General features: G+C 40.9%; 1 protein-coding gene across 3 annotated transcripts in view; it reads right to left on the reverse strand.

Moving 5' to 3' along the window:
* The window catches only part of LARGE1 (LARGE xylosyl- and glucuronyltransferase 1), a 1,302,608-nt gene that overhangs the window by 318,117 nt on the left and 971,725 nt on the right, over positions 1-12,766 (reverse strand). For all 3 annotated transcript variants that reach the window (XM_053718971.1, XM_053718973.1, XM_053718970.1), the window contains one exon: positions 3,386-3,490. In XM_053718971.1, the coding sequence (XP_053574946.1) occupies positions 3,386-3,490 (105 nt within the window). The remainder of the gene's footprint in view (positions 1-3,385; positions 3,491-12,766) is intronic.

Raw genomic sequence — 12,766 nt, forward strand, 5'->3', positions numbered from 1 at the left:
CTGTGTCCTATAAAACATATTTATAAATGTGTTAATGCACTTATATGTTAACAGAGTTATTAAGAAATGTTATCTGGTCATAATATTCAGCCCAGCTATCTTAAATGAAGAATAAATACAGTAAAATTACACGATAAACACATACATAATACAAAAGAAAATACATTAGCACTAACTCTAATTGTCAAATGCCCATTATTTTACTGTCCCCTGTATCATGTGACAGCCATCAGTGAATCAAAGACTTATATATGTTTTTTGTTGTTTTTTTTTTAATTGCATGCACTATTGGAATCTTGAAATTTGCTTTTGACTTAAAAGGGACAACTCCAGAATTGTTATTGTTTCAAAAAATAGATACTTCCATTATGACCTATTCCCCAGTTTTGCTTAACCAGCACTGTTACATTAATATATTTTTTACCTCTGTGATTACCTTGTATCTAAGCCTCTGCAGACTGCCCCCTTATTTCAGCTCTTTTGACAGACTTGCATTTTAGCTAATCAGTGCTGACTCATAAATAACTTCACAGTGAGCACAATGTTATCTATATGGCAAACATGAACTAGCATTGTCTAGCTGAGGAAGACTGACCAAATGCCCTGAAAGAGGCAGCTTTCAAGGGCTTAGAAATTAGCATATGAGCCTACCAAGGTTTAGCTTTCAACAAAGAAAATCAAGAGAAGAAATCAAATTTGATGATAAATGTAAATTGGAAAGTTGTTTAAAATTGCATGCCCTTACTGTCTTCCCAAATTGTACTAGGCAGGGGGACCCGCCAGGGCTGCCCCCTCTCCCCTCTTCTCTTCAACCTCTGCATTGAACCTTTGGCAACTGCGATTAGGCAACAACTAGAAGGCATTAAAATAGAGAACTACGAAATAAAGCTAGCCCTGTATGCAGATGATATCCTTATATATTTATCAAATAGTAAAAAGAATCTTCCTAAACTACTACAAATTATTGACCAATTTGGGTCCTTTTCGGGCTATAAAGTAAATACTACAAAGTCAGAACTACTTTGGCTTAGGAAAAACAACTCCTCTCCTAGCAATATCCCCTTTCGACTAGTTAAAGACTCATTTAAATATCTGGGCATCAACATCCCGAGTGATCCTAAAGACCTATATAAGATTAATATTTTACCAATTATATCAACATTCAGAGAAAAGCTCAGAAACTGGGAGAGTTTACCACTCTCTATTTCTGGACGGATAGCACTTTTCAAGATGGTTCTCTTTCCTAAGCTGCTATATGTTTTACAGAACACGGCGATAATGCTTCTAGAAAGGGACATACAAGCAATAAATAGCTTACTCAGAAGGTTCATCTGGCAAAAAGCCAGACCCAGAATCTCACTGATCAAATTGTCATCTCCTAAAGCCTATGGAGGCTTCACATTGCCAGATATAAGGCTATATAATCTGGCTTTCCTAGCGCGAATTGCGGCTGATTGGATCTTCTCTAAAGATTATGTTTTGAACAATAAACTTGAAGAGAAAATCTGTTATCCATACACACCTATAGCTCTATTACACTGTGAACCTAAAGAGTGGCCAGTTAATATCAGAGTACTTAAAATGTTCTCAAACCCCTTGAGGGCCTGGAGGAGAATAGGAAAGCTTATGGATTTAAACTGTCAGATATCTCAACATTTACCCTTAATAGGCAACCCTAAATTTCAGGCAGGCCTAGATTCAGCGGTGTTTAAACACTGGCACACATTAGGATTAAACAGACTTATACAATTTGTGGATCAAGAGAGAAAGTGTATTAAAGCATTTGATGAACTTAAAAATAACTATAACCTCTCAAACAAGGATTTTTTCGCGTATCTACAGGCAAGGCACTATATTACAGATATTATGAGGTCAGTTAACTGGCGTTGGGACTTAGGTAGTTTGGAGGGCTGGCTGACTCTCGTAAAGGAATGGGTTAATGTCGATCACCCCATGTTACCATCTACTGGGGGAAGGCAAAGGGGAACATCTTCTTGGAAAACTAACCCAGGACTGGAATCTAGTCCTGCAACAGGACCACATTGACAGCCAATTTATAAAAACCTCAATTTGTAGGATATCTCAGGCTACAATCTCAGCTACTTGGAGAGAGGCTCATCTAAAACTTATACACAGATACTATTATACCCCTGAGAGAGCATTTAAGTTTAAGAACCCAAATTTTGATAAATGTCCTAAATGCTCCATGGAGGCTGCAGATCTGAGACACATGATCTGGGACTGTCCATTGATCAGACAGTGCTGGTTCAAAGTTGAATTCTGGGTAAAAACGTCACTCAGAATTTCCCCTCTGGGTCTCTCACTGATTCAGGTTATATTCTGTTTAAACAATCCAGAAGAACATATGCCCAATGGAAAGTTAATTACCTCAATTATCTTAGCAGTTAGGTACTTAATCTTTAAGAAGCGGAAGTCAAGAAATTTACCAACAGTACCAGAGATCAAAAACTTTCTTAAAAAGCAATGTATTATAGAGCAGCGAGACACCAACATTGATAAGGAACCTGATATCCAATCTTTCTTTAAAAAGTGGGCACCATTTATCAAATCACTTACACCGCCAGAAATTGATCAAATAATATTTCCTTTTCAAAATTCAGAAATGGTACTTTTGGGAATATGGTAAAAGTGAGGTATATTCTAATTTCTCTCCCTCTCTCTTTGGCATGGTGCGGGAGAATCCCTTTTCCCCTTTATATAAACATATTATATATATATATATATTTTTTTTTCTCTTTTTCTTTACCCTCGCAAGACCAACCTTGAATAGGTTGATATTACAGCAATTTAGGGATAATTTAGGATTTGACCGTGGTTTCCATAATATAAGTGACATACTCCAATTTCCATGTATTGACGATATTTGTTTAAAGGAGAAAGGGGAGGGGGGAGAGGGAAGGATTGTTCTTGGTTCTATTCCTGGTCACTTGTTCTTGCTGTTTATGATCCTTCTAGGGGGGAGGGGAGGGGTAGGGGAAAAACGGGGATAAAAGCATATTCTAACATGGAAATTATAACCATTAAGGAATGACAGAATGGAATTCCATTCATAATAATTTGTGGACCGCCTATTGATGTTTATTCTTTTTTTTTTAAATCACATGAAAATGTACAAACCTGTTGGAATTAATAAAGATGATTTAAAAAAAAAAAATTGCATGCCCTATCTAAAGTTCATAAAAGTTTAATTTTGACTAGACTGTCCCTTTAAACATGGTCCTATTGCCTATATTATTCTTTATTACCTATTCGCTAACAGTGATCACATGTTGTTTAGTAAATAGGCATTGGAGAAATTTCACACCTACTAAAGGCCTTACTAACTTGACCAATCTTGGCTATTATACAATATTAATTGTCTTACCTGTATTGTAGCCTCTCCCGAGGGCTGGCCAAGGTCGATGATTTTTCCACAAATTTCCTAGGTACCAGTCACTTTGATTCTCTACCAGGCCCAGCACCTGTTGTCCTGAAAGCAGAATCAGAATGAGTTTTAGATTAGTTCTAAATATGGAGGAAGCAATAAAAATATTTTACATATAGGTTATTTACTTTAAAAATAAAACAACATATTGTTTTTGTTTGATTGAAAGCAGCATTTGAAATTGTGCAGCCATCACCCCAAAATGCATTTAATATCTCACAGCGAATGTAAAATAACTGAAGCCTTAGACAAACACACAGACAGACAAATTTGTAAATAAAGTCAATTGAAAATGAATTTCTTTCTATCTGTTCCGAGTGGCACAGATTTTTTTTTTTTTTTAAAGGGACATGATACTCAAATATTGAAGCACTGGAAAGAGATACAGCATAGATATGACAAGAAAATATCACCTGAACATCTCTATGTAAAAAAGGAAGATGTTTTACCTCAACATTTTCTTAGTAGACACATCCCAATGTAAGGGGACTTTAATCAGCCAATCAAGACGTTAGTCCTAGGACTTGCAAGGAAGCATGCATCTGGTATGTGCAGGCATAGCCACATTATTGCCCTCCTCAGTTTAACCCCTTCACAACGTTAGGATGTTCCATGCCGTCCTAACAGCACTGATCGTTAATGCCATTAGGACGGTATGGAACCTCCTACCTTACATGGTGTCCTGCAGCTTCCCCCTTTAAAGCAGCCAAGAATCGGCCTGGGAGTGTGCCTAGCAGCGTAGGCAGTCCCCCATGATCTGAATCAAGGCTTGAAACAGAAAAATGTTTTACAGTTATGCTGCACAACATATCTATATTATGTCCCTTTAATTTTAAAAGTCTCTCATGTTGACATGAATATATCTTAATTTATTTGTGTCGGTATAGGGGGCACAGGTCCAGGTGTATCTTTTTGGCTCAGTTAAGTACCTCTGCACAACCGCAGAATAGACTCTTGGTAACACTAGGAATAAAACTCCCAAACCCCTCAAGTTAGGAATCTGATAAATGATTTTTTTGGTGGTTTTACTTCTTCAAATAAACTAAAGGTCGAATCTGTGAAAGAATAAGGCTGAATGTTATTAATGGTACTTGTAATTATAAATTTGCCTTGTTATATTGCTTAATATATAAAGTGATTTAGTCGCACGATTAATGCTGACGCAGGTTAAGATTGTATTAATGACTTGTGTCAAAGAGAGAAAAGTTAAATATGTAAAATTATATGTATTGTACTCAAATTTTGAATGTTATTTCTCTCTCTTTTATTATTTATATATGCCTTAAATTATACAGTTGTTTTTTCTATGCCCCTACCCATATACTATGACCTTTAACAATAAAAAGGAAATATTTAAAAAAAAAAAAACAGAATTTATGCTTACCTGATAAATTACTTTCTCTTGTGATGTATCGAGTCCACGGATTCATCCTTTACTTGTGGGATATTCTCCTTCCCAACAGGAAGTGGCAAAGAGAGCACACAGCAGAGCTGTCCATATAGCTCCCCCTCTAGCTCCACCCCCCAGTCATTTGACCGAAGGTTAGGAAGAAAAAGGAGAAACCATAGGGTGCAGTGGTGACTGTAGTTTAAACAAAAACACTACCTGACTTAATAGCCAGGGCGGGCCGTGGACTCGATACATCACAAGAGAAAGTAATTTATCAGGTAAGCATAAATTCTGTTTTCTCTTGTAAGATGTATCGAGTCCACGGATTCATCCTTTACTTGTGGGATACCAATACCTAAGCTTTAGGACACGGATGAAGGGAGGGAACAAGACAGGTACCTTAAACGGAAGGCACCACTGCTTGTAAAACCTTTCTCCCAAAAATAGCCTCCGAAGAAGCAAAAGTATCGAAGTTGTAAAATTTGGAAAAAGTATGCAGCTAAGACCAAGTCGCTGCCTTACAAATCTGTTCAACAGAAGCCTCATTTTTAAAAGCCCATGTGGAAGCCACTGCTCTGGTAGAATGAGCAGTAATTGTTTCGGGAGGCTGCTGGCCAGCAGTCTCATAGGCCAAACGGATGATGCTTTTCAGCCAAAAGGAAAGAGAGGTAGCAGTCGCCTTCTGACCTCTCCTCTTACCAGAATAGATATCAAACAATGAAGTTGTTTGTCTGAAATCCTTGGTTGCTTGTAAATAGAACTTTAAAGCACGAACCACATCAAGATTGTGTAACAGACGTTCCTTCTTCGAAGAAGGATTAGGACACAGAGAAGGAACAACAATTTCCTGGTTAATATTCTTATTAGACACAACCTTAGGAAGAAAACCGGGTTTGGTACGCAAAACTACCTTATCTGCAAGGAAAACCAGGTAAGGTGAATCACACTGTAAAGCAGATAACTCTGATACTCTTCGAGCAGAAGAGATAGCTATCAAAAACAAAACTTTCCAAGATAAAAGCTTAATATCTATGGAATGTAAAGGTTCAAACGAAACCCCTTGCAGAACTGAAAGAACTAAATTCAGACTCCATGGCGGAGCCACAGGTCTATAAACAGGCTTGATTCTGACTAAAGCCTGACTAAATGTTTGAACGTCCGGTACCTCTGCCAGACGTTTGTGGAAAAGAATAGATAAAGCAGATATCTGTCCTTTTAAGGAACTAGCTGATAATCCTTTCTCCAATCCTTCTTGGATAAAAGACAATATCCTGGGAATCCTAATCTTACTCCATGAGTAACCTTTGGATTCACACCAAAAAAGATATTTTCGCCAAATCTTATGGTAGATTTTCCTGGTGACAGGCTTTCTAGCCTGAATCAGGGTATCAATAACCGACTCAGAGAAACCACGCTTTGATAAAATTAGGCGTTCAATCTCCAAGCAGTCAGACGCAGAGAAATTAGATTTGGATGCTTGAAAGGACCTTGTATTAGAAGGTCCTGCCTCACTGGTAGCGTCCATGGTGGGACAGATGACATGTCCACTAGGTCTGCATACCAGGTCCTGCGTGGCCACGCAGGCGCTATCAGAACCACCGAAGCCCTCTCCTGCTTGATTCTGGCAACCAGACGAGGGAGGAGAGGAAACGGTGGAAAAACATAGGCCAGATTGAAGGACCAAGGCGCTGCTAGAGCATCTATCAGCACCGCCTGGGGATCCTGGGACCTGGCCCCGTAAAGAGGAAGTTTGGTGTGACGGGACGCCATCAGATCCAATTCTGGAGTGCCCCATAGCTGAGTCAGAAGGGCAAATACCTCCGGGTGGAGTTCCCACTCCCCCGGGTGAAAAGTCTGACGACTTAGAAAATCCGCCTCCCAGTTGTCTACTCCTGGGATGTGAATTGCTGAGAGATGACAGGAGTGATCCTCCGCCCACCTGATTATTTTGGTTACCTCCGTCATTGCTAGGGAACTCCTTGTTCCCCCTTGATGATTGACGTAAGCTACAGTCGTGATGTTGTCCGACTGAAATCTGATGAATTTGGAAGCAGCTAGCGCCTGAAGTGCGTTGAATATCGCCCTCAGTTCCAGAATGTTTATCGGGAGAAGAGCTTCTTCCTGAGACCATAAGCCCTAGGCTTTCAGGGAGTCCCAGACTGCACCCCAGCCCAACAGGCTGGCGTCGGTCGTTACGATGATCCACTCTGGTCTGCGGAAACACATTCCCTGAGACAAGTGATCCTGAAACAACCACCATAGAAGAGAATCTCTGGTCCCCTGGTCCAGCTGTATTTGAGGAGACAACTCTGCATAATCCCCATTCCACTGTTTGAGCATGCGTAGTTGCAGTGGTCTGAGGTGTATCCGTGCAAAAGGGACTATGTCCATTGCCGCTACCATTAGTCCGATTGTCTCCATGCACTGAGCTACAGATGGCCGAGGAATGGAATGAAGGACTCGGCAAGTGGTTAAGAGTTTTAACTTTCTGACCTCCGTCAGAAATATTTTCATATCTACCGAGTCTATCAGAGTTCCTAGGAAGGAAACTCTTGTGAGGGGTGAGAGAGAACTCTTTTTGATGTTCACCTTCCACCCGTGAGACCTCAGAAATGCCAATGCGATTTCCGTGTGAGACTTGGCTCTTTGGAAAGTCAACGCCTGAATTAAGATGTCGTCTAGATAAGGAGCCACTGCTATGCCCCACGGTCTTAGAACCGCCAGGAGGGACCCTAGCACCTTTGTGAAAATTCTGGGAGCAGTGGCCAACCCAAAAGGAAGAGCCACAAACTGGTAATGCTTGTCCAGAAAGGCGAACCTGAGAAACTGGTGATGATCTTTGTGGATAGGAATGTGCAGATTTGCATACTTTAAATCCACGGTGGTCATATATTGACCCTCCTGGATCATTGGTAAGATTGTCCGAATGGTCTCCATCTTGAATGATGGGACTCTGAGGAATTTGTTTAGAATTTTGAGATCCAGGATTGGTCTGAAAGTTCCTTCTTTCTTTGGAACCACAAACAGGTTTGAGTAAAAACCCAGCCCTTGTTCCGCAACTGGAACTGGGTGGATCACTCCTATTGTATGTAGGTCTTCTACACAGCGTAATAACGCCTCTATCTTTGTCTGGTCTGAAGCCAAACGAGAAATGTGGAACCTTCCCCTTGGAGGGGAGTCCTTGAATTCTAGAAGATATCCCTGGGATACAATCTCTAAGGCCCAGGGATCGTGTACATCTCTTGCCCAGGCCTGAGCGAAGAGAGAGAGTCTGCCCCCTACTAGATCCGGTCCCGGATCTGGGGCTACCCCATCATGCTGTCTTGGAGGCAGCTGCAGGCTTCTTGGCCTGTTTACCCTTGTTCCAGCCATGGTAAGGTTTCCAGGGTGCCCTGGGTTGTGCAGCGTTATCCTCTTGCTTTGCAGCAGGGGAGGATGAAGTGAGACCGCTCCTGAAATTCCGAAAGGAATGAAAATTATTTTGTTTGTTCTTTGTCTTGAAGGACTTGTCCTGGGGGAGAGCATGGCCTTTTCCCCCAGTGATTTCTGAAATAATCTCTTTCAATTCAGGCCCGAAGAGGGTCTTTCCTTTGAAAGGGATGTTCAATAGTTTGGATTTTGACGACACATCTGCTGACCAGGACTTTAGCCATAGCGCCCTGCGTGCTAAAATGGCGAAACCTGAATTCTTTGCCACTAACTTAGCTAGTTGGAAAGCGGCATCTGTGATAAAAGAATTAGCCAGCTTAAGAGCCTTAATTCTGTCCATATTGTCCTCATATGAGGTCTCCATCTGGAGCGCATCTTCCAGCGCCTCGAACCAGAAAGCAGCTGCAGTGGTTACAGGAACAATGCACGCAATAGGTTGGAGAAGAAAACCTTGTTGAACAAAAATTTTCTTAAGTAAACCCTCTAATTTTTTATCCATAGGGTCTTTAAAAGCACAACTGTCTTCAATTGGTATAGTTGTGCATTGAGCAAGTGAAGAAACAGCCCCCTCCACCTTAGGGACCGTCTGCCACGAGTCCCGCATGGGGTTAGATATGGGGAACATTTACTTAAAAACAGGAGGGGGAACGAAGGGAATACCTGGTCTATCCCACTCCCTAGTAACGATATCCGCAATCCTCTTAGGGACCGGAAACACATCAGTGTAAACAGGAACTTCAAGGTACTTGTCCATTTTACACAATTTCTCTGGAACCACCATAGGGTCGCAGTAATCAAGAGTAACTAATACCTCCCTGAGCAATAAGCGGAGGTGTTCTAGTTTAAATTTAAAAGCCAACGTATCTGAATCTGTCTGAGGAGAAACCTTTCCTGAATCGGAAATTTCTCCCTCAGACAGCATATCCCTCGCCCCCACTTCAGAGTGTTGTAAGGGTATATCGGATACGGCTACTAAAGCGTCAGAATGCTCATTATCTGTTCTTAAAAACCGAGCTATCACGCGTTGCAGGTAACACGGGCAGTTTAGATAAGAACACAGAGAGGGTATTATCCATAACTGCCACCAAGTCTTGCAAGGTAAAAGAGTTAGACGCACTAGAGGTGCTAGGCGTCGCTTGAGCGGGCGTAACTGGTTGTGACACTTGGGGAGAGGTTGACGGGCTAACCTCGTTACCTTCTGTCTGAGAGTCATCTTGGGCCACATTTTTAAGTGCAACAATATGTTCTTTAAAGTGTATAGGCATATCAGTACAAGTGGGACACATTCTGAGAGGGGGTTCCACCATGGCTTCTAAACACATTGAACAAGGATTTTCCTTGGTGTCAGACATGTTTAACAGACTAGTAGTAATACAAACAGGCTTGGAAATCACTTTAATCAAGTAAAAACACACTTTGAAAAAAAACGTTACTGTGCCATTAAGAGATAAAAAAGACACAAAATTTTGCAAAACAGTGAAAAAATGCAGCAAACTTTTCAAAATGTTTACAGTATGTACCTAAAGCATTAGTAAGATTGCACCACTAGCAATATAAACGATTAACCCCAGATTTGTGGGGAAAAAGCTTCTTATAGGCCCTCAAACTGCAGCAGGACCCTCCATGTGAAACAGCCTGAACTTCTAGTCAAATTAACTGCGCATCTGAGGAGCAAAATTAGGCCCCTCCCACCTCACTCCGGTGCTTGTGAGGCCTAAAGAAACACTCCCAAGTGTTTTAGTAATAGCCATGTGGGTAATAACCCCTGAAAGAAACCCAAAGGATCCTTCAAAGTGTCTCAAAAAACGATATTTTCAATAAAAACCGTTTGCCCTCTTGCTTGTAGAAAATAAAAACTACAATTCTAACACCACATTCACTTTACCCTTCCGATTGCTTAGAGCCGTCAAAGAGAATGACTGGGGGGTGGAGCTAGAGGGGGAGCTATATGGACAGCTCTGCTGTGTGCTCTCTTTGCCACTTCCTGTTGGGAAGGAGAATATCCCACAAGTAAAGGATGAATCCGTGGACTCGATACATCTTACAAGAGAAAAAGGAATAAAACTTCATATGTACAGTGGGGCAAAAAAGTATTTAGTCAGCCACCAATTGTGCAAGTTCTCCCACTTAAGAAGATGAGAGAGGCCTGTAATTTTCATCATAGGTATACCTCAACTATGAGAGACAAAATGTGGAAACAAATCCAGACATTCACATTGTCTGATTTAGAAAGAATCTATTTGCATATTATGGTGGAAAATAAGTATTTGGTCACCTACAAACAAGCAAGATTTCTGGCTCTCACAGACCTGTATCTTCTTCTTTAAGAGGCTCCTCTGTCCTCCACTCATTACCTGTATTAATGGCACCTGTTTGAACTTGTTATCAGTATAAAAGGCACCTGTCCACAATCTCAAACAGTCACACTCCAAACTCCACTATGGTGAAGACCAAAGAGCTGTCGAAGGACACCAGAAACAAAATTGTAGACCTGAACCAGGCTGGGAAGACTGAATCTGCAATATGCAAGCAGCTTGGTGTGAAGAAATCAGCTGTGGGAGCAATAATTAGAAAATGGAAGACATACAAGACCACTGATAATCTCCCTCAATCTGGGGCTCCACGCAAGATCTCACCCCGTGGGGTCAAAATGATCACAAGAACGGTGAGCAAACATCCCAGAACCACATGGGGGGACCTAGTGAATGACCTGCGGAGAGCTGGGACCAACGTAACAAAGGCTACCATCAGTAACACACTACGCCACCAGGGACTCAGATCCTGCAATGCCAGACGTGTCCCCCTGCTTAAGCCAGTACATGTCCGGGCCCGTCTGAAGTATGCTAGAGAGCATTTGGATGATCCAGAAGCGGACTGGGAGAATGTCATATGGTCAGAAGAAACCAAAGTAGAACTGTTTGGTAGAAACACAACTCGTCGTGTTTGGAGAAGAGAGAATGCTGAGTGGCAACCAAAGAACACCATACCTACTGTGAAGCATGGGGGTGGCAACATCATGCTTTGGGGCTGTTTCTCTGCAAAGGGAATAGGACGACTGATCCGTGTACATGAAAAAAATGAATGGGGCCATGTATCGTGAGATTTTGAGTGCAAACCTCCTTCCATCAGCAAGGGCATTGAAGATGAAACGTGGCTGGGTCTTTCAGCATGACAATGATCCCAAACACACCGCCCGGGCAACGAAGGAGTGGCTTCGTAAGAAGCATTTCAAGGTCCTGGAGTGGCCTAGCCAGTCTCCAGATCTCAACCCCATAGAAAACCTTTGGAGGGAGTTGAAAGTCTGTGTTGCCCAGCGACAGCCCCAAAACATCACTGCTCTAGAGGAGATCTGCATGCAGGAATGGGCCAACATACCAGCAACAGTGTGTGACAACCTTGTGAAGACTTACAGAAAACGTTTGACCTCTGTCATTGCCAACAAAGGATATATAGCAAAGTATTGAGATGAACTTTTGATATTGACCAAATACTTATTTTCCACCATAATATGCAAATAAATTCTTTCCTAATCAGACAATGTGATTGTCTGGATTTGTTTCCACATTTTGTCTCTCATAGTTGAGGTATATCTATGATGAAAATTACAGTCCTCTCTCATCTTCTTAAGTGGGAGAACTTGCACAATTGGTGGCTGACTAAATACTTTTTTGCCCCACTGTATGTAGAAGCAAAATCCAATGTATATAAAAAGAAGAATACTCGCTGGGATTAAAATCCAATTTCAGCAGTATTGTAAAAGTCGAGAAAGGTTCTTCTTATAAAAGAACAAAACAGCTTTTATTCTTATCTTGCTCAATGTGTTTCAATGGTCAAAGAAATTGCTTGTATTTGTATATTTTATATCTTAATTTTACCTTCCATTTTCCCTGCTGGACCGTCTCCCCCATTCACTCTTTCTGCAGATTAAACAAAAACAAGTGCAGTGATGGGGATGGATGGGCGGCCCGTCCAGCAGAGGAAAGCTAAGGTAAAATTAAGATATAATCAGGCCGCAAATATGATTAATATTCAAAGAGATATTATATACTTCATGTCTAACTATAGCTAAATATAAGGATGACTATAAAAATGCTCACTTATTATTGCAGTTAAGAGTTTGGACATACAAACTTTTTAATTATACAATTGCTGAAACTAATATGACATTAATCCCACATGTCTTAAATTGATAATAATGGTAAAGGGACAGTCTACAATAGAATTTTTATTGTTTTAAAAGATAGATAATCCCTTTATTACCCATTCCCCAGTTTTGCATAACCAGCAGTTATATTAATACAATTTTTACCTCTGTGATTACCTTGTATCTAAGCATCTTCTGACAGCCCCCTGATCACATGACTTTATATTTATTATCTATTGACTTGCATTTGGTACTGTGTTGTGCTAAATCTTAAATAACTCCTTGGGCGTGAACACATTGTTATCTATATGGCCCACATGAACTAGCATTCTCCTGTTGTGAAAAGCAAATAAAAAAG

This window comes from Bombina bombina, chromosome 6 (genome assembly GCF_027579735.1).
Source record: "Bombina bombina isolate aBomBom1 chromosome 6, aBomBom1.pri, whole genome shotgun sequence".
Classification (NCBI taxonomy): Eukaryota; Metazoa; Chordata; class Amphibia; order Anura; family Bombinatoridae; genus Bombina; species Bombina bombina.